This window comes from Paramormyrops kingsleyae, chromosome 13 (assembly GCF_048594095.1).
Source record: "Paramormyrops kingsleyae isolate MSU_618 chromosome 13, PKINGS_0.4, whole genome shotgun sequence".
Taxonomy (NCBI): domain Eukaryota; kingdom Metazoa; phylum Chordata; class Actinopteri; order Osteoglossiformes; family Mormyridae; genus Paramormyrops; species Paramormyrops kingsleyae.
The window spans coordinates 15,679,125-15,701,321 of NC_132809.1; the positions used below are offsets into that span (position 1 = coordinate 15,679,125).

Sequence of the window (22,197 nt, forward strand, 5' to 3'; positions counted from 1 at the left end):
GGGTTTTCGCATAGCTAAAGTTGGTGTGTTAAAGGTGTTTACTGGAACATTTTGGATGTCTTTGCGCACAGCAAAATGATTCACTGCCTAGACTGCAAGGATGTAGCTCAGCATCTGTCGTGGATATTTTAGACAATAATTTGCTCTAATAGCAACTACATTTAACCTTTAGTGCTGATATTACTAAATTTTTCTTGGATTAAATTCCCACCACAGCACTAAATGTAACCGTTTTGGGCTTGAGGTCCCATTTGAGGACTGGACAGCAGGGATTGTAATCAGGGTTTTTAGCAGGAATTTGGTGACAGGAATTATTCTTACGCTCAAGTTACGGTCATGGTCCACATATAGGACACATTTAGATTTTACTGGGTGAGGGTGTCTGAAGCTAAAAAGTAAATTTAGGCTTATTTTGTATTTAAGTCAATGTGGTGTTTTTTTTTTTTTTCTACCACTCGAACTTTTATGTGTGATGAAAACCCAATGAAGCATAATAACTGCCTGGAGAAACATCGGGGCTGCAGTACCCCAAAAAGCTGTTTCTTTGGTCGGGACAAGGAAACGTCAGCATAGAATGATGTATCTGCATGCAGAGAAATTGCTGAAGGATACCTGTATCATGCTGAAAAACAGTGAAATAAAATCCAGGAACGTACAAACACATTAATGTGCCTTAAAACGGTGCTTCCCAATCTGGTCCTTGGACCCACAGCTAATCTGTGTTTTTACTCCCTCTGTTCCCCCTCCCTGTTCCTAACCAAAAATGTGGACTATATGTGGCTCCCCGAGGACCGGATTGGGAAACACTGCCATGAAGCCAAGAAAACTAGTGTCTTAGAGCACTGAAACTGTACCATGTCTTGTGCATGGCTGTTCAATGGTCCCATCTATGCATGTTCCAGCTGCTTATCCAGTGCAGGGTCACTGGGGGGGCTGGAGCCTGATCCAGGTGGCATAGAGACTGGAGGAGAGTAACGCCTTGGGGCACCTGCACACTCACTCCATGGGTAATTCAGAGAGAGCAGACCGCCTGAATGCATGTCTTTGGACTGTGGGTGAACACTGGAGCCTCCAGAGCAGATCTGCAAGCCCTAGGGTGACCGTGAAGACTCCACACACACAGAGCAGAGCTGAGGTTCAAACCAGAGGAGGGGGACCCAAGGTGACATTACTCCTACACTACTGATTCAAACTCCCAAATCTGTAACAGTCCGTCTAACTGGACTTATTGCTCGATGCAGATATGCAAGTTTGTTGACATTCCAAATATTTCCAATAAATTACTGACATACTATAAATACTTAGGTATTCACTCAAAAGGGTCATTATCTTTAGTAAAAAAATATACATATGTTAAATGTACATTCCCATTCGTGCATGCATAAGCTGATTATAACATTAAAGACACCTGCCTAATTTTGTGTCCCCCTCATGTCGCCAAAATCAGCTCTAACCCGTCGAGGCCTGGACTCCACGAGACCTCTGAAGGTGTCCTGTAGGTTCTGGTACCCAGACGTTAGCAGCAGATCTGTCCTGTAAATTTTGAGGTGGGGTCTCCATGGATCAGACTTGTTTGTCCAGAACATCCAACAATTGGATTTTGATCTGGGGAATTTGGAGGCCAAGTCAACACCTTGAACTATTTTTCTCAAACCATTCCTGAACAATTTTTGCAGTATGGCAGGGCACATTATCCTGCTGAAAGAGGCCACCGCCATCAGGGAATACTGTTGTCATGAAGGGGTGTACTTGGTCTGCATCAATGTTTTGGTAGGTGGTACGTGTCAGACCAACATCCACGTGAATGGCAGGACCCAAGCTTTCGCAGCAGTACATAGCCCAGTGCATCACAGCGTCTCTGCCTGTTTGTGTAATCTCTTCCCCAGGCAAACAAGGCACAAATCCAGCCATCCTATCCCGAGTTAAAAGCCAAGCAACAAAAGTGTTTTTCAAACGGACTTCAAGTGTGACTTCAGTGTTCAGACACTTTCAGCATGGGCACTCTGACCAGTCTGGCTATGCAGCCTCATACACTGCAAGCTGCGATGCACTCTGTTCTGACACCTTTCTATCATGTGCAGCATTAATTTTTTCAGCAATTTGTGCTATCAGACAGGCTAGCCTTCACTCCCCACCCAAATCACCCATGACCCCATCACTGCTTCAATGGTTGATCTTCCTTGGACCACTTTTACTAGACACTAACCACTGCATACCAGGAACACCACACAAGATCTGCTGTTTTGGAGATGTTCTGACCCAGTTGTCTAGCCATCATAATTTGGCCCTCGCTCAGATCCTTATTTTTGCCTATTTTCCTGACAGTTCACTTGATTTTAATGTTCTGGCTGATCGGTGTAGATCAATTATGTCAATTAAAAGCCAAAATTGTAAAGACTATCCGCCAGATGGCGCTTCTGTAAGGCTTAGTTTTCTATGCAGATTAATGTGAGTTTGACAGATGCTCATCTTTGCAAACAACGCAAAAATGTTAACTTATTGGTTCTGATCTGTTTTGGCATTTTTTGCATTATCCTTCGATGATAATGATGTTTCATTCAGTTTTAAAATGCTACTTGTATGGAAAGTGCATATCATAAAATTTAAACATGCAGAATTTCATTCAGTTTTTCTTTTTAGATTTTTTTTTCTTTTTAGATTTTTTTTTCTTTTAGCCTTTAATATTTAAAAATGTCTTCGCTATCTGCACTGGGGCAAGTTTTCAGTTTTAACACGTAGCACTAGTGCAGCCAACGTGACCAATCAGAGCCCACCTACGGAAACACGGCGGGGCCAAACCATGCAGTTAGAGTCGCACGTTTGAACTCTGCACATTCTTACAATGGCGAGACGGACATGGAGATTGGAGCTCCTCGGGGAAAAGAAGAAACCTATCATTTCGGAGAAGCTTCTTTATTCCCAATGAATGCCAAAGGCCGTGTGCTTGATGATCGACGGGGTGACGTGAGGAAGGCGCTTTGTACGGTGGCTCTTCGCGGATGGATGTGAGGCGGCGGGTGCTGGGGGATCCCCTTTTTTAATCATGAAAGAGTGTGATCGGGGTACCTGTACGGTGCTGTGATCTGGTGTGAAAGGCTGCCGTGGAGGCTGGCCAGCCAGGGCGATCGCTGGGACGGAATGGCACCCCGAAGCCGGAGAGCATGGTGCAGCGTTCTCCTGGGCTTAGTGGTCGGATTCACCCTGGCTTCCAGATTTATTCTGCCGAGGGCCAGCGAGTTCAGGAAAGGTGGCCAGAAAGGCTCATCGAGCCCGGGGGGCTGCACGCTGTACAGGGCTCCCAGGAAAGAGCCGGACGGTGCGCTGCCTTGGCGGCGACATGGCACCAGATTGTCGGCGACTGACAAGCCTGTGCCCCCGTCCAAGAGTTTCCTTTTTGTCGGCGTTATGACGGCGCAGAAGTACCTGAAGAATCGCGCAGTGGCTGCATACAGGTAACCGAAAGCAAACCTCTTACTGTGAGCTAATGCATTGACAGCTGTCACTTTTATTTCCGCATATTTCCGTTTTTATGCATCGGGCAGAGCAGTGAGTTCCTCTCTCTGCGTCGCCTTTTAGTTCCTCAATTTCTTTGCACTGTTCTGTAGAATAAACGTATTAAACGACGCCATTTAATAAATTTGATTAGATTCAACTGTCTCATTGCAGGTTGTACAAGTACTCAGATAACGAAATTTAGCTGGCATATAATCCGAAATTGCAAAAGTGGTAGGATCGGCTTTACGGTGTGCTGCGTGAAAGTTGCCTGAGTTAGACACGTGTCGCCCGAAAGTAGCGAAGACTTACAGGAAAGAGCCGGATACGGTCCCTTTGCTGTGGATCTGGGGGCACATAACTGCGTTTACCTGCCCGGATCTGCGGAAAATCTGGCGGCCATGAGCTTTTTGCTGGTGTTTGATCGCCGGTGTGAATGACTAACACTGGATCAGCTTTCAATAATGTCTCAAACTGAGAAACCGCATGCCCTTGGGGGGGCATTTTTGGGACTAAAATCCCCCCTTCATCTGGGGGTAGGGAAGTCATCCTGGTCGCTTCTTTAAAAATACATTGGAAACCCTGGAAATAGAATTTTTCCTTCCATGAAGTTGGTTAATTAGGCTGTATGTGTAGACCTGTTTGTCAGGTTGTAAATTATGCTGCTAACTGAAAGCAGAAGTGGAGTGAAATGAGTTGATATCAGTGCCTCCGCTTTGCTATCTCTCCCCATAGGGAACATGGGAAATCTCAACTGAATTTCACTAAGTTGGCAGAATTACGTCCCTTCCCTAATGGAATAATGTCACGAATGAGCTGTGAAAGTCATAGGTGAATTGCTGTCTGCTAGAGACTTTCTGACGGATTAAATTCCATCTAGACTTTTCTTTTCTGCACCATCAGAGCTCACCGTTCAGTAAGAGGCATAGCATGACCCAGCTGATATTGTGGCATATAGGATTTGTTTATACCGTGAGCAGAGGGTGGATTTTTGAAAAACCTGTTATCCTTATCATTGATTGCAAGCCTTGTCTGTGCATACACACACAATATTGTACCAAAGTTTGGATATACTTATCCTTAGAAGGATTTATTTGTACTATTCTCTACATTTTAGAATAATTTTATAGACTTGGGCAGTTCTATGTACTATGGGACCCATATTTCTTCAGATTGATAGATTCAACCCAAGCAGGGGACCCAAAGTGACATTCTGTCATGGGGCCTAGAACTTTTAGTTATGCCTGTGGGTGAATTGGTTTGAGCTGGTCTCCAGTCTGCACTCAGTTGTTGTATCGGCAGGACCTGGGCCCAAACCATTCCAGGCCAGGTGGAGTTCTTCTCCAGCGAGGGCTCCGACACCTCCATCCCCATCCCCATCGTGGCGTTGAAGAACGTGGACGACTCGTACCCGCCGCAGAAGAAGTCTTTCATGATGCTCAAGTACATGCATGACCACTACCTGGAGCAGTTCGAGTGGTTCATGCGGGCGGACGACGACGTCTACGTCAAGGGCGACCGGCTGGAGGCCTTCCTGCGGAGCCTGAACAGCAGCGAAGCCGTCCTCCTGGGCCAGACGGGCATGGGTGCCCGCGATGAGCTGGGCAAGCTGGCCCTGGAGCCCGGAGAGAACTTCTGCATGGGCGGCCCGGGGGTGATCATGAGCCGGGAGGTGCTGCGACGCGTGGCGCCCCACATCCGCCAGTGCCTGCAGGAGATGTACACCACCCACGAGGATGTGGAAGTGGGACGCTGCGTTCGCCGCTTTGCCGGGGTCCAGTGCGTCTGGTCCTACGAGGTGAGTCCTCTGCAGCCAGACACCTTCCTTGAGTGGAAGCCGGAGTACAGAAGGCGTCGTGACTGGGTGGGGTGCTGATGGACCCCTGTGGAGGCGGGGTCACATTTCTTCTCATGTAATTTTTAAACTTGGGGGGTGAATGCTATTAGGCACGAATCCATTGGGGAAAAAATCCCATCCGGATGTGAAAGCTCAGAAGCCAACTCATCTGCTTCCTGCTTCTCTTGCTTTTATTTAAAGTGGCCAGCTGGAAGGGAGGGAGTCACTTGTGTTATTACCGCGTAATGGGACTCCATGCCCTCGTCACAGCAGGGACGCTGAAGCACTGCTGCTTTGTTCATACCCGTGCGTTGCCGCCCACTCCAGTGCAAATGGCGCGGCCCGTTTCTGCAGTGCCCGCCGGCACGGCCCGGCCCGTTTCTGCAGTGCCCGCCGGCACGGCCCGGCCCGTTACTGCAGTGCCCGCGGCCCGGCCCGTCTCTGCAGTGCACGGTGGCTCTCCATCCCCCTTCCCCCACTGGGGGGCCACCGTGTTCCTCTCCAAGGCCACAGTCGTGAGGCAGCTTTGTGAAAACCCACAGCTTTCCAGCGGTTCACTGCATTCGTGCTAAATTTATCAGCATCTATTTATACCTGGGCCTGGGACCGCATCCATGGTGAGCAAAGGGCTCGTCTAGGAGCGGATGTGTGCATGATATTTATCCTGCCGTCTGCCACAGCCCTGCTTTCTGCTCGAGGCGTCCTCCGTTAAGAGTACCGCCCCGTAAGCTGCGAATGCGAGATGCGTGTACAGAGGGAACCTCGATTTTTGTGATTCTATATGTGAAAAAAGCCTGAAGCAGAATCAGATTCATGATTCAAGATTATTTTTTTGTCACGTACATAGTTGGACAAGTACAACATGCAGTGAAATGTACCCCCCGGCCACTCCGAAGAAAATAGGAGCTATGTAAGGTATACACACTGTATGTTGCAGTAATAATATACCTTGCTATACAGTGTGCATATATTAAAGTATGTATTCGTGTATATTAAAGTGCAGTGTGCAGTTGTGCTGTGTTCTGAGCCATAGTACTGAGGCTAATGAGTCAGTTCGTATTATGAGACGGTGTTAAAGGCTTTGATGTCCTGGTTAAGACATCTTATGGCCTGACCATTGCACATCCTTGAAAAGCTCATCCAACTTAGAATTAATTTTCTTTATTTGTTTTTATTTATATACATTTCATGAACAACGACACTTGAAACCAGTACAGAATGTTCCGGGAGGTTGCAGAGATCACTGTGGTCGCTTATCGCCCTCTTGCGACAGCGCGGTCTGAGTGGTGAGCTTTCTGTCAACGTCACGCCCCAGACCTGGGGCCCTATTGCCGACGGCCGTTTCAGGGCATTGAATTCGGGAAGGGTGGGCCTGTTCCTCTGTGGCCTGTCTGTCTGGTGGCTGCCCCCCCCGACCGGTCTCCAGGCTGTGCTGTGTCAACGTAGCCCAGGCCAGCTGCTGCACGCCGCTCTCTCGCTGTCGAGTTTGAGTGTTGGCGTTGCCGTTCTGACCGCTGCCCTGGTTCTGCCCGGCCCTGTGGTCGGACGTGGGCCTGCTGTCAGATGAGCTGGCCAGCCCACGTGCCTGTATAAAATAGCAGATTCTTTTATTTAAAAAGTGATTTTTTTTTCTTTTTTGTCTCAGAATGCAGTACTAGTGGCTATCCTGACTTACATAGCGATTCTGTGAATGTGCGTGTGTGTATGTGTGTGTATGTATGTGTGTGTGTGGCTCATGTATATGTTACATTATGGGGACAAATGGTCCCTGCAATTTCATAAAAACCTGTTATTTTGACCTTTGGGGTAAATTTTTTGGGTCCCCACATGGGGAAACTCAATTTCATAAAAATACTGTGACTGCAATCAAAAAACAAAAAATCCCAAAAGTCCTGTATTTTGTTTGGTTGCTTATGGTTAAGGTTAGGGCTGGGTTAAGGTTGTCATTGTTGGGTAGGGGGGGGTTAAGGTTGTCATTGTTGGGTAGGGGGGGGTTAAGGTCGTCATTGTTGGGTAGGGGGGATTAAGGTCGTCATTGTTGGGTGGGGGGGGTTAGGGTCGTCGTTGGGGGGGGTTTGGGTCGTCATTGTTGGGTAGGGGGGATTAGGGTCGTCATTGTTGGGATTAGTGTTTTCCCATAGAAATGAATTGAGAGTCCCCTTGCGGATTAGAATATACACAGTTTGTTTGTATGCCCTTTCTGATAGTGATGCTTCTAGGACAATGAACCCCCCTTTTTCCTCTGCCTGACATGCTTCCCCTTTGTCACGAGCCACACCCTCCATGGGGTGACACCAGGTACAGTGAGGGGGAGGAGTTCATGAAAAGTCTGCTGATGCCAGGCTTGGGACGGTCTGAGGGAGGCCCAACTCCGATTCGGCTCCGTGGTGCTGCTGTGCCTGGCCAGGTCTCCACCCCATACCCCCCCCTCCCCCCCCTCGCATCTACCCCGCGACCCAGTGTGCTAGAGGCACGTAGCCCTCCCCGTGGTTTCCTCCTGACCCTCCTTTGTGGTTTCCTCCTGACCCTCCGTCTTGACAGGGAGCCCCCCCGCCCTGTTCCCACCTGGACCCAGCCCCCACAGCACCACCATGCGCTTTCTGCACACATGACTGCCCGTTTTTCTGAACGCTACATGTATGTTTTATCAGATAACTCATCAGTCCTGTTTTTTCCCCAACAAACACTCAGATCGTGCCCCTCTTTTTCTGAACACTGAGCCCACTGTTGGAGCTTGTCTGTCTGCCTGCCTGCCTGCCTGTCTGTCTGTCTGTCTGCCTGTCTGTCTCTGTCTGTCTGTCTGCCTGTCTGTCTGTCTGTCTCTGTCTGCCTGTCTGTCTCTGCCTGCCTGTCTGCCTGCCTGTCTGTCTCTGTCTGCCTGCCTGTCTGTCTGCCTGCCTGCCTGTCTGTCTCTGTCTGCCTGCCTGCCTGCCTGTCTGTCTCTGTCTGCCTGTCTGTCTCTGTCTGCCTGCCTGCCTGTCTGTCTGCCTGCCTTCTGTGCCGAGGCTCCTGCACATGCTGTCGGCATACCCCACCCACCCCACCCCACCCCGACCTTCAGAATGCTCTTCACCTGTCTCTTTCTCTCTCAGGGAGTTTGCTGAATCCTTACATCCAATTAGCTGAGATTAAGCACTAATAACCTTTGCCAGCTCTAGCTTTTTCTGTAATGTCTTCCTGACCTTTGCCCCCTTCTCTCCAGCCCCCCACCCCAGCCCTAGTTTGTCGTCTTCTTTACGACTCTACTTCACTACACGTGTGCTCTGGCGCCCCCTGGCTTTTGTTCCTCATTGGTAGTGGCCAGAGGCCTGAAGCAGACTTGGTCCCCATGGTAACAAGAGCCCTGAAGCAGCCTGGGAGGCCGGCTTCCTGCTCGATCCGGGCAGGGTGCTGGTCCTGCCGCTCTCAGGTGCCCCACATATGCCGAATCGGCGTGGTAAACCTCTGTTTCTTATGAATGGGCTCCTTTGTGAGTCTCCTTCTGAATAACAGCGTCCTTCCTCATCCAGCACGTTCCGTCCTCACGCTGGTGGAAAAGTGCTGTCCCACCAAGTCCCAGGATATCGCACTGGGGCTGTGAGACACAGGAAATGGTCTGAGAATGTGCGGCATCCCAGAATTCCCCAGCTTTCCCATGCGTCCGTCTCCTGGCTCGGGGCCAGGCTGACATTCCCGTAGCAGATCGCAGCCGCGCGTCAGCAGTGCGCCACCTTGTGGACTCGGCAGCTACGGTTCCTCAGTGCTGATTGAGTTCACTGGGTTTGTTTTAACCCTAGTTAACTCCCGTCTGCCCCGTTTTGTCCAGTGAGCTTCCTGCCATTCGTGAGCAGGATCGTGGAGACCCCCCCCCCCCCCCCTTCCCCTGACCCTCTCGCTGTATGGAGTCGAGTAGCACAATGACTCAGTACATAGTGCTGTTGTCTCATCATTCTAGGGTCACAGGTTTGAATCTTGCCTCTGTTTTGTCCGCATTAAGTTCACATGTTCTCTTTATGTTGTGTACAATCCAGATTCATGCAGTTACTTGATTTTGCATACATACACATTTGTGCTCTGCATTTCCCTGGATCTGTTCCAAGCTCCCAATGTCCTTGGTCTGGATAAGCCATTGGAATATGGATGGATAGCTGGGCTTTCATGGAGCGTGTCACTTACACCTTTTCAGCTTCCAGACTGCCCCTCGTGCTCCACACACGTATTCCGCAGCCAGGAAGGACTGCTACTCAGTGTGAACATGGTGCCCGCTGGCTCCTGTCCTCCCTGTTCCTGTCGGGACGAACGCGGCACGCTTGCGTCACCGACAGTCACCATGGCCTGGCCCAGAGGCACGGATGTCAGCGTTTTGCTGTCGTTTCCATTCTGCATGGTCGCTTCCCAAAATCTGGCCCTCGAGTTACGTTTTTGGGCATGCCGCTGACAGGCTGCTCATGGACAAGGTCCCGATTTGTTCTTTTATGGTCATTAAACGCAAAGGGCCTTCATTCTTAGATTCTTACTGGTGCCAAGTAGAAGTCATCAGTCATATGTAGGAAGGATTGTTTGTGTGGACATACCTGTCTGTTGTTCTTTTTTTGTTTGTTTTGTTTTGTTTGTTTGTTTTTCCTTGTTGGCACTCTGCCCGGTATCTTCTTCCTGGGTGCTTAGTGCTCTCTGCTTCTCCTCCTTCCTCTTAGTCACTCCTTTTTTCACAAATGCACTATGCACTAGGTGTCTTTTTGTTGTTATTTTTAGCTAGGTGGATTTTTTAAGGTGGTCCCTTCTAACCCCACTGTCTTGCAGTATCTCCATAAATCCCCTGCCACCATAAAACGCTGGGGCTGTCCTGCCTGTCCCAGAAGCTTCCCTGTCTTTATGTTGCTGACTTGCTGAAAAATGCCCTCTTTGATCGCAGACAGCTGTGCCAACCTTAGTGGATGCTAATGCGCTGCCTTCTTTCGCTCCTCCCTCGCCGGCGGACGTCGAGCAAACGCCTGGGCAGGCTGCGCAGACAGGCCAGCTCACGTGCCTGGCGGCATCCAGCGGCCTCCTCCCCCCGGGTTGGCCCGCCTCTGGGGTGAATCAGTGCTGGCAGTACCCTTTGGGAAGGAGGAAACGGCCCTTTGTCAGAGATTCCCTCATTGTGGAAACGTTCAGCAGAGCTGCTCTGGGACAGAGCACAGGCATTGTGACGTGTCATGCGATGGGTTATTTCTTGATCTGTCTAGACCAGTGTTTTCCAACCCGGTCCTCGGGGATCCACACACGGTCCATGTTTTTGCTCCCTCTTAGTCACCTGCCAGACAGTCCACATTTTTTCTTCCTACTGGGAGCTGGGAGGGAGTAAAAACATGGACTGTCTGTGTGTCCCCGAGGACCGGAATGGGAAACACTGATCTAGATGGAGCTTCTCATGGAAACCATCCTTTTGTGGTGGTGGTTTTCCCTCCTTAGCCGCCCGCCGGCTCTACCTGTGCTCTCTAGGTTGGTGGTTCGTAGATGGTAGTGGGCCTGCAGTTATCTCTGGGCTCTCTGAGGTAAACCCTGTGCTGTGCCCAAGGTCCTGGGTCTCCAGAAGTGTCCCGTCATCTTCAGGCTGTCCTGTGGGTGGGGGGACGGCAGAATACCCCTCTTCCTTTAGTAACTCTTTTCCTTACAAATCCACTTTACTCCCGCCTTGTGGCGGTGAGAATGGGACTCTAGCCATCTAACCCATTGATTACACTTGCATTAAATTAATTTAACTGCTGCTTTTATCTAAAGGGACAAACATTTATTTTGAGACACAGGGTCACCCAGCAATTGGGGGTTAATTACCTTGTTCAAGGAATTGCTTCTGGGATTTGACCCGACAACCTTCCGATCACAGGCACTGCATTCTAACCTGCTGAGCCTCGCACTACCTCTCGATGTGACTGGCTTCTCCTTGTGCTGGTCCTCTTTCCCAAAAGCCTTACAGCCACAGAAACGGGTGGATGATGTCCGGATCGCATCTGCACAGCTGTATGCTGTAGCTATATGCCGGCCTTCATCGTGTTCCTGCTTATCGGTGCGATTGGATTCGGGTAGGTCATAACCTCTCACCCCCCACCCCTGTATTGAGTTGCGAGTGCTGATAGAATGTTTATTCCAGCTTTATGACGCTTTACCCCCCCCCCCCCCAACCTCCAGGCAGGAGAGATGAGTGGACCAGTACTGTGTCGTTACAGAGAGTGTGTGTATCTCACTAGAGGGAATTTGGGTAAATTCTATGTTAAATGCCCTCAGAAAGACTCCTGGAATTGTGATGAAACAAAGATTATTTTTAAAAAGCTTTTTATCTTTTTGTTCTCAAATTTTGTTTCACGAAAGAGACGGGGCCTCGGGTGCGAGTCTGTAATGGTCTCCCCCCCCCACCCCGCAGTGGCGTCATGAGCGGCTCTCGGATAAGCCGCCATTTCTCTTCCCATTTTGGTCTCCGGTCTCCATCCTACCCGGGGACGTGATGTCAGTGCTGCCTGTGCTGCCTGTGCTGCCTGTGCTGCCTGTGCTTGCCTGTGCTGCCTGTGCTGCCTGTGCCAAACTGGCACTTTTTACCTTTTCCAGCCTCGAGTGAGAATTTTTTATCTGAGTGGCTGGCAAGACTGAGACGACCTTGGGCGAGGCAGTAAAGTGAACAGCTCCGCTTTGATGGTTAACCGCCATAGCGGCTTCCGTAAGGATGAGCTCACCGAAAAGTTTGTGGGGAAGGAGAAAAGGAAAAGGAGGTGTCATCCAGCAAATCTGCACCTCCCAAGAGAACCCGGTGACCCGGGAGTGGCGGAGGCGGCGCGGGGTCTAGGATCCGCCCCGCGGGCTCCTGCACATGAGGCTTCCTTGCTGCTCTTCCCTCACTTCCCCCTCTGACTCGTGGCTTTGGGCTCGGCTCTGCCGCAGCACCGGTGCCAGGGCCTGGAAACGCGAGAGCCGCCTTCCACATGGCAGCTGTCAGCGCTGCCGACCCGGAGAACCCGGCCCCCCCTCCCAGCACAAGTGAGTCCTTATGGGGAAATGGCAGGAAGACAAAGAGCCCTTTGCTTCGCAGTTAATTTTTGGGTTGGGGGGGGTTTGTTGTCATTCCATCAGGCTGCCCTGAATCACACACCCCCCCCACTCCCCCCGATGAAAGAGCCCAGCCTAAATGAGGTGGAATATCCACCCTGTAATTGCTGTATATCTGAATTATATTTGGCTGTATAATTGTATACTGTTAGTGTTTATACCTCATTTCAAGCTATGCTTCTGTTAATGTTCTCCATAAGAGCTAATTCCAGTTTTTTAATATTCAATCTTTTCAAATTTTTGCGGTTCTTTTAAATCTTCAGGGCTTTGTGTGTCTGTGTGCATGTGTTTGTGTGCGTCTGCGTCTGTGTGGGTGCATGCCAGTCTGTGTGCGTGTGTCTGTGTGCACATGTGTCTGTGTGTGCGTGTGTCTGTGTGCGTCTGCGTCTGTGTGGGTGCATGCGAGTCTGTGTGCGTGTGTCTGTGTGCGTGTGTCTGTGTGCGTGTGTCTGTGTGTGTGTGTGTTACAAGTAATCTAGCAAATCCAGGAAGATTCTTTTGCAATAACTAAACATTTTGTGAATGACTTGCCAGTGGCTGATGCATGGAGTCCCTGATTGATGCCTGAATGCACATGTCATGAAGCACAATGTCAAATACAATGTGCATGGGGTAAATGAATCCCTTATTCATAGGGATGGTAATTAGGGGCCATGTCAGCAAAGATTTGTCACTGAATCCCAGAACCCGATGTTGGTTGTCTCCCCATGACTTATCCTAATGAACCTGTTAATCCCACTTCTAGCTTGGCCGCCCCGAGGATGCTTTGATGTTCTTCTCCAGGCAGGCCAGTGAGGTCTCCATGGGCCACGTCCTTCCTGCTCTGACCTTGTCCCCGAATGATCTTGCGCTGTGACAGAGCATCCCTGCCCAAACGCTTAAGGCTCAGGCTGGTCAGTCGTGTGTTTCTGAACAGCATAGCAGCAAAACCGCTGGTGGATCTGAGTCAGAGATGGCAGCGGGGCATGGAGCCCAAGGATTCAGGCTTTCGGGAAACGTTAAACAGACGAGAGGTCGGCCGTTTGCCAGACAGCCCTGGCCAGCGCGGGGCCTGAATTGGGCCTGGCAGTGCCAGGATTCTGGCTTCTGCTGCCGATGGCCACATGGCACGGTCAGACGGGCGTGGGCAGAGCCAGCGCTGTCCCGGTTTAGCTCCGTCTGGCTGGTTCTGATGCGCGCTGACTGTACGGAGAGCCAGAGGTGCAGATGTGTCTGAGAAAGCGAGAGACGACCTCGAAAAGGGGCTCTGAAAAGGCCCGGCCAGCACAATCGCCGTTTGTCCTCCAGGCAGGCCGAGAAACGTTAATGATTGTGAAAATAGGTTTTTACTTTTCCGTTTTCCCCTGTCCTTATTCAGTTCTGATTGGTAATGATGCGTTTGTTTGTTCTCCATGTCGGCAGCAGCCAGGTAGGCAGCTCTCCTTCGTTTTTGCAAGTAATCGTTCGCTCTCCACCTAGTTTAGGAAATTGGCTAGAATTTACAAGAAGCCATTTGGGCCCCGAGAGCTGCAGACCTGCTGCTACTGTTTGTCACGGGCTGGACAGGGAAATGTGTTCATCCGGCACCCTCAAGGCCGGACCGCTGCGCACGGAGCAGTGCCGTCCTGTAGGGTGCGCTGTAGTCAACGGTTTGCCATCATGTGCCATGTGGTTCCCGATCGTCAGGCTGCTTCTGCTGCATCATGACCTTTGACCCTTCACGCATCACTTCCTGTCCAATGCATAGTAGCCAGCAGAATTACTGATTGACATATATTCATCGATACACAGTCTAATTAAGCTAGATTCCCCTGTTCATTAAGCAGCAAGGCTGTGCTGTGAGTGCAGCGTCTTAGAAGTGCAATGCGTTAAGCAATAAATGCATGTTTTTTCTGGCCCGGACCCCTTTCGGTTACACATTGCAGCCAGAGGCCTGGCAGTCTGTTATTAGCTTTCCGTTTGGACTTCTTCTCCACCCCTAAGGCTCCCTTTCGTGGATCTGATGAGAGGGTGATGGTTACTCAGCTGTGGCAGGGTGGAGGGAGGATGGGGGCTGGACAGAGTGTAGGGGGAGGAGGACACGACTGCCGGCAGTCAGGTGTACAGTAAGGAGCTGGAGGTTTTTGGGGGAAGAGGACATTAGCTTTACTTTTAGCTTTTTAGCTTTGCGACAGCTTCACTTTTAGCTTTAGGTTAGCTTACTTTTAGCTGTACTTTTACCTTTGCAACAGTTTTAGCTTTACATTAGCATCACATTAGCTGTACTTTCAGCTTTACATTAGCTTTACTTTCAGCTTTACATTAGCTTTACTTTTAGCTTCCCTCCTGCCTGCACTGCTCAAGAACCACAGGAAATTGAGCCACTGTCCGCTAGTATCTTTTCAATATTTTCTTTCATAGTTACCTCAGGGTGAACTTGCACATAGTGAGTATCTGAGGTCACGCAAACGAATGTTATTTTTGCACGTTATCAGGGTATCTACCTTCAGGTCCAGGGACCTCAGTCAGGTACCTGGTTAGCTTTGGCCCGAGGGCCCCACATTCCCCTGTGATCTCACTGTGCCGGATTCCTCACCGGACCGCTGCCTTGCTTCCAAGCTCTGATCTCTACAGGTGACCGACTGCTTGAGACAGCAGGACTTGATTCATATGAACTGGACCTGTTGGCTCTCTCTGTGTATGGCTGCTGTAAGTCGATACTGGAGGGACATCCGCTCGACCTTATCTTTCTCTGGAAGGTTCCTTATTTAAAGTGGGAAACTACTGAAAAGGGTCTGTTTGGAGGAATCGATGTCCTGGGGCTCTGGTCCAGGGAGCTGTGGTTCGCCTGGGTGTGAGGATCTGGGTCTTCTGGACATGGTTCCTCGGGGATGAGGAGGACACACATGGTTAAAGAGTTTTAGGCCGAAGGTTTTTAAGCTACTAGTAGCTTAGGAAGAGGAATGTGTGGGTCCTGGTCATCTATTAAAAGCACCTGTGAAGTGACTGTGCAGGACAAAGGATAAATTAAGGGTGTCAGCTTCCTGCCTCGTTTGAGTTAAATGAGGAATCCAGATTCTTTCCCCTTAAATAGCTCCAAGGAAAAATGCCCCTGAGGTAGATGCGAAACATAGAAGACAATGAGTGCCTCTGTGTCTCATCAGTCGTGTCACTGTCATGTTTGGTTTTGCTTTTTTATTTTTTTTATTTTGGGATGGTTTTGTGAAGCCCCCCCCCACTGGCCATCGCGTCCTTTGGCATGGGGACCCAAGTGCCTTCATTAAATATTTTAAGGGTGGCCATTAATTTGTGCCTCATAAATATGAGCCCCGTAAATCCAGATGAGTGTAAGGAGTCACGCACAGGGAGTCGCATAAGATTACGTTTTCATTTGGCTTAATTCTGGATTATTCCCTATGTGGAAACCTGGGGTATTAGCCTGTGTGTGCATTACATTGTGGGGACATTTGTGATGATAACTTATTTTGACATTGTAGGGACATTTTTCAGTCCCCACAAGGGGAAAATCAATTTTATAAAAATCTGTCAATACACTCAAAACTAAAATTGTGAAAAGTCTTATATTTTGTTCAGTTTGGTTACTTATGGTTAAGGTTAGGGCTGGGTAGGGGTTAAGGTTGTCATAGTTGAGATTAGAGTTTTTCCCATAGAAATGAATGGACGGCCCACACAAAGATATGAAGACAAACCTGTCTGTCTGTCTGTCTGTACCATTCTGTGCCTCTGACAACCACATTACCCAGCCTGTTTTCTATTAATTCCGTTCATTTTCTAAGTAATTTTATCTCACTCTTTTACTACCATTGCTGTTCACTGGTTTTACTCATGCTCCTGGGCTAAATGAACACTCTGGTAACTGGGAGTGCTTCCAGACGATGATTTAGTCCAGATATTAAAGGTAGTGGAGTGGCATTCCTTTATATGATTAAAATATTTATACCAAGTTTGCTTTGAAAGCAAAAGGGCGTGTTAAGAGACGTGCGGGGGGGGGGCGTGTTAAGAGACGTGTGGAGGCGTGTAGCAGTCCCCAACCTTTTTTGCGCCATGAACCAATTTCATGTAAAACAATATTTTCACGGACTGGTATAGAAACAACTAAAAACAAGTTCAAAGAGAGTTCACGTTTTTGCTCCCTGCCAGCTCCTGGGAGCAAAAACATGAACCGTCTGCGGGTCCCCAAGGACCAGGTTGGCAACCACTGGGCTAGATTGACGGTTGTTTCTAGGCTGTTGAAAACTTCCTTCTTGTTGCCCCAACCATGGAACCCGAGTATTGAGACATAGTTTGCTTAATAATTTTTTAATAAACTCTCTTTTTTTTTTTTTCCCCTACCCCCGATTTGCCCCCCCAGATGCAGCAACTGTTCTACGAAAACTACGAGCCCAACAAGAAGGGCTACCTCAGCGACCTGCACAACAGCAAGATCCACCGGGCCATCACGCTGCACCCCAACAAGAGCCCACCCCACCAGTACCGGCTGCACAGCTACCTACTTAGCCAGCAGATTGCAGAGCTGCGACACCGCACTGTGCGGCTGCACCGCGAGATCGTTCAGGCCAGCCGCTACAGTGGCAACGCCGGTGACTTGCGCAAAGAGGACCTGCATTTGGGCTCCGCCCCCTCCTTCATGCGCTTTCAGCCCCGCCGGCGGCAGGACGTCCTGGAGTGGGACTTCCTGACAGGCCGCCACGTCTGCTCAGCAGCCGATGGGCAGCCACCGCGCCGTGGCATGGAGACCCCGCAGAAGGCGGCCCTGGAGGACATTGTCATGCAGTTGATGGAGATGATCAATGCTAACGCCAAGACGCGTGGCCGTATCATCGACTTCAAGGAGATCCAGTATGGTTATCGGCGAGTGAACCCCGTCTATGGGGCGGAGTATGTGCTGGACCTGCTGCTGCTCTACAAGAAGCAGAAGGGGAAGACCATGACGGTCCCTGTCAGGAGGCATGCTTACCTCCAGCAAACCTTCAGCAGGATCCAGTTTCGTGAGGAGGAGGAGCTTGATGCCCAAGCTTTGGCCAGCAGGATCAATCAGGACTCGGGCTCCCTCACATTCCTCTCCAACTCCCTCAAGATGCTAGTGCCTTTCAACCTGGGCGGCACCGACTTCAACCACAAGGAGTCGAAGGAAGAGAGGATCAACATTCTGGTACCGTTGGCAGGTCGATATGAGATCTTTGTCCGATTCATGGCAAATTTCGAGAAGGTTTGCCTGATTCCTAACCAGAATGTCAAGCTGCTAGTGCTGCTGTTCAATGAGGACAGTGACATGGAGCGGGTGAAACAAGTTGAGTTGATGAGGGAGTACCACATTCGATACCCTAAGGCGGAGCTGGAGATCCAGCCTGTGTCGGGTCCATTCTCCCGGGCTGTGGCTTTAGAGGTGGGGTCTTCCCACTTCTCCAACGACTCTCTGCTCTTCTACTGTGATGTTGACCTGCTTTTTACGGCCGACTTCTTGAACCGGTGTAGGAGTAACACGATACTGGGGCAGCAGACATACTTTCCCATCATCTTCAGCCAGTATGACCCCAAGGTTGTCTACGCAGGGATGGTTCCAAGCGACAACCATTACGTCTTCACCTCCAAAACAGGACTGTGGAGACATTTTGGTTTCGGCATCGTCTGTGTCTACAAGCAGGACCTGGTTGGGGCTGGGGGGTTTGACATGTCCATCCAGGGTTGGGGCATGGAGGATGTGGACCTCTTTAATAAATTCGTCCAATCAGGGATCAGACTTTTCCGGAGCACAGAAACTGGTATAGTGCATGTACATCACCCCATCTTGTGCGACCCCAACCTGGACGCCAGGCAGTATAAGATGTGTCTGGGCTCCAAAGCATCATCCTATGGGTCAGCACAGCAGCTGGCTGAGATCTGGCTGGAGAAGAATCATCTGGGCTTTGGGAGAACCGGCAATAGTGCCAATAGGTCAAGGGCAGCATGAACAAGCCAGTTCAGGCACTCCTTTTTAGCAACTTAATTTATTTTGTACACAAAGATAGACTGTGGATATATTTTTGGAAATGTTTTTTTTAAAAACATTGATTTTCATGTGGGTATTGTGCATGAAAGGTTCTTCTTGTGGCTGAGCCTAAGAGAGCCGAGACCTAAACGACCATCGTGTTGGGTTTCGTGTGCGGCAGTAATCTGCTACGCTTTGGTGTTTTGACAGAATCAAACAAAAAGTCAGTGCCATTTACTTGAGTCAGATATGGATTTTTGGAGTTACTACTACTAAATCTTTTGTTTTGTTTTTTTTGTTTCTCCTTCTTAACGCGAGTCTGCATGTAGGTAATGATGAAGCTTGACACCTAGTTTTAATTAAACACCATAGATGATTTTTTTTCGTATCCGTGCAATTAAATGTCTGTTTCTATGATCTGAAATGCTGGATCTGGTATCTTCCATTTCTTCACCGGTATGTCTAATTTATTAAATGTTTGCTTTTTATAATATATGAGCTTTTGTACAGTGTTGAATGGAAAGGATGTAACGTTTTTCACCAATGGTTTGTTACCGAAGACTGTTTGCTAGCTGTGTATGTGTCTGTGTGTGTGTATGCAGCATTTGTGCATGCATTTTTGTAATTGTTACATTGTGGGGACTGTAACTTTTTACCTTGTGGGGACATTTTTTTGGTCCCCACAAGAGGAAACTCAATTTTATAAAAATCTGTGACTGCAATCAAACAACTAAAAATGCCAAAGGTCTTTTGTGTGGTTACTTATGGTTAAGGTTCTCATAGCTGGAATTAGAGTTTTTTTCCCCATAGAAATGAATGGAGAGTCCCCATAAAGATATGAATACATGGACTTTGTGCGCGTGCATGTGTGCATGTCTTCCTGTGGTCTATTTGTGTCTGCACCCACACTTGTGTTCAGTGACTGTGTTCAGCTGGAGGTTGTGGATGCAGAGGGCGTTCCAGCAGGCGGCAGTCCCATCCGGCAGGAAAGATAAACAAAGCCATGTTCAGCCCTAACAGAAGTGTCTGGCATTTGTGTTTGGTAGTGCTGAAAACTGCACTTAAGGGCCCGTGTCCATTAAAGCTGAGGAATGGCGCTTTTCCACTGGCATACAGGAACCGAGCTGTACCAAGCAGTTACAGCGTAGTTACAACGTGGTTACAGCTCTCTTCAGGGTCTGAAGGGTCGGCTCAGTTAAGGTCGCGCCGGGCATTATTATTATTATTATTATTATTATTCCAATCCACATTTTTTCAGATTCCGATACACAACTGCCGATACCAATACAGATTCTGATACAAGAGCTCTTTTTACTTAAATACTTTTAAGTATACTAGTACATACTGATGAAAAATGTATGCCAAAACAAATTTACTTAGGCTACTGGAAATATACATTACGTACAAACGAGGTGGAACAGTACACGTTTTTGAGGACTTTGCAGTTCATTTTGAATATCCCCCCAAGCGAGGATAGGCAAGTAGTGAATGCCTAAACAACCTAACTGAGGTAAGCGTCACTTACACTTCCTTGCCATAGCATCCCCTCGTGTATCACAAGCTGTAGCAGGTGCGAAAAAACAGCCCAAGCGAGCGACTCTCAAATCATCCATTGCTTGTTCGTATTACTCGCGTTGACTCTGACAATTCGTGTCCTTTTTTTAGTGGGATTTTCCACTAAACGCTTCTCTCACCTCCCAAAACTTTGTTTTTACAGCGACTGAAAATCGCTGTGCTACTAGTTGCTATTAAAAGCATAAATGCTTCCAAATCGCCACCCATTTTCTGATGTTCTTACGCTCCTAGTACTGCTAAGGGTTTGCGCATGACGTCACCGCAGGCTGAAGTCCCTAGGCCACGTCATTGAGTGGCAAACAGACTGAGCCTTCAGTTTGCATGCAGCAAAAAAACATCTAAAATGTTAAAGAGCTGTGGTGCGATTGATTGTACAAATAGATTTAACACGAAATAGGAGATATCTTTTTAAAGACTGCCGAAAACAAAATAAGTAAGTATCGGACGTGGATCGGTCACGTTGGTCGATACCCGATCCGTCAAATATTCTGGAATATCGTATCGGTCATCTTTAAAATGTATTATTATTATTATTATTATTATTAATTTATTGCATGCTAATTTCTGCTAGCCCGTCTGTGAGAATCGCAGTGTTACGCTAGCGGACTTAGCTGCATGCATAAATTTGCATTATGATTACGAACATTACGTTCAGCTGTTCTATAGTAGTTTTTAAATTAGATTTTCTAGAATGCACAAGTACACTACTAATAATGAATGAAATATACGTTTTCCCTTCAGTGAATCCTCGTGCAGAGCGCCGACATCGCCGTTCATTTTGACAGATGGCGGTGACGCTACCAGCTTGGTTTAGGCACGCCGCACGGGTACGGGCTGGGTACGGCTCGGTTCCTGGTGGCAGTGGAAAAGCGCCACCTACGTACCGTATGATGGTGAATGTGAAGCTAAACCGTGGATGCAGCCAGAGCACAGAGCTTGCGTTCATCACCGACACACGCTTTCTGTACGGAGCTCACTCTGAGGGTAAGGTACGTGAGTCCTATAGATCAGAGGTGGGCCCTATACAGTCTCCTGGAGGTACCCCACCTCTGTGACGTATGTGTTTTTATCCTTTTATGCTGAAACGCAAAGTGAGTATTAATAGTGTACGTAGGTCTATATAAGTCTGTCATATGTCCGTGTGTTTATACACACAAATGGCAGAACGTAATTAAATATAGATCTGAAGTCATTGTACATACTGTCTGTTACTCGAATCGACATCTTCCTCCTTCTGCTCCTCTCTTCCCTCCCTCCAAATTCTGCCCGTCTCTGTTGTCTGGGGCCCACATGGCCTCTGTGCTCTCTAGTGGAACCAGAAGTTCCATTTTTTTCTTTACATTTTAAACCTGGCTGTGATTTCTGAGCATGGGCACCAGTTGAAATGTGTATCCTGATGTATGACCGCGGAGACCATTTACATGGGTTATGAAAATAAGTTCAATTACGCGTCACCCTGCTTCTTCTGGTTTTGCATTTATTTTCGCAAACGAGTGAAAATTATTTTCTCTGGTTTCTGTTGGAACACTTCTTTCCCCCATATTTGCTCAGAATAAAATTAGACCTGAAACGCATTTAGTTTTAATGACACACCTTATTTGGAGTCTTTGTCTTATTTACTTGCTTGTACGCTGATGCTGATTGGCTGACAAGGTTGGGTTGATAATTATCAACAGCATCTGTAATTTCACTGATATTCACTTGTGTAGTAGTGTTCAAGGATACCATGGGATTCGAACTGGTTACCTTCTGGTGAAAATCCACACAACAGCCCTAGTGCACAAGAGTCCCTACAGGGGCTTGTAAAGCTGCCTGCCCCTACTGGTACTGACCATGTGACCAAGGCAGGGGGCCAGCCTATCGCTTTCTGCACGTGTCTCCTGTCTGTTGTTGGGTCTTACTCTGCGGAAACCGGGGGGCTGCAGTCACACAGCTGCTTGTTTTCCTTCCTCTGTGCCCCCACCCCCATGGGGGGTTCATTAATTCAGAATCATTTTTATCCATTTTGGATGAAAAAGCTCCTTGGATGGAGATCAGAGGATCGCTCTTCCAGTTCGGTCCTTCCAGGTCAGGCCATTCAGGGGAACCAGGGCTTTACTCTGGTAATCACACGGCTTCATGTAATTCTCCTGCCACCTTGTTAAATATATCAGTGTCTCATTCACTCCCCACCACCGAAACACAGCAAAGTCCTGGTCTCCTGTTTTGCTCAATTCTCCCATTATCTCCAAGAGCCTCTTTTAGCATTTTTTCGCTGTGTAGTCGCCCTTCTATTCCCAAAAGAGATGGG

At 48.6% G+C, this 22,197-nt stretch overlaps 1 protein-coding gene across 1 annotated transcript; it reads left to right on the forward strand.

Moving 5' to 3' along the window:
• Positions 1-2,794: 2,794 nt before the first annotated feature.
• Positions 2,795-21,481, forward strand: LOC111859927 (chondroitin sulfate synthase 1-like). The gene is made up of 3 exons (XM_023843095.2): positions 2,795-3,452; positions 4,795-5,290; positions 16,716-21,481. The coding sequence occupies exons 1-3, from the start codon at positions 3,139-3,141 to the stop codon at positions 18,312-18,314; spliced, it is 2,409 nt and encodes an 802-aa protein (XP_023698863.2). The 5' UTR covers positions 2,795-3,138; the 3' UTR covers positions 18,315-21,481.
• Positions 21,482-22,197: the final 716 nt, after the last annotated feature.

Excerpts from the sequence above, each read along its gene's own strand:
- LOC111859927 (XM_023843095.2), top strand. The coding sequence starts at position 3,139 with ATGGCACCCCGAAGCCGGAGAGCATGGTGCAGCGTTCTCCTGGGCTTA. Across the intron at positions 3,453-4,794 it reads CGCGCAGTGGCTGCATACAG|GACCTGGGCCCAAACCATTC; the intron begins GTAACCGAAAGC and ends TTGTATCGGCAG. Across the intron at positions 5,291-16,715 it reads AGTGCGTCTGGTCCTACGAG|ATGCAGCAACTGTTCTACGA; the intron begins GTGAGTCCTCTG and ends TTGCCCCCCCAG.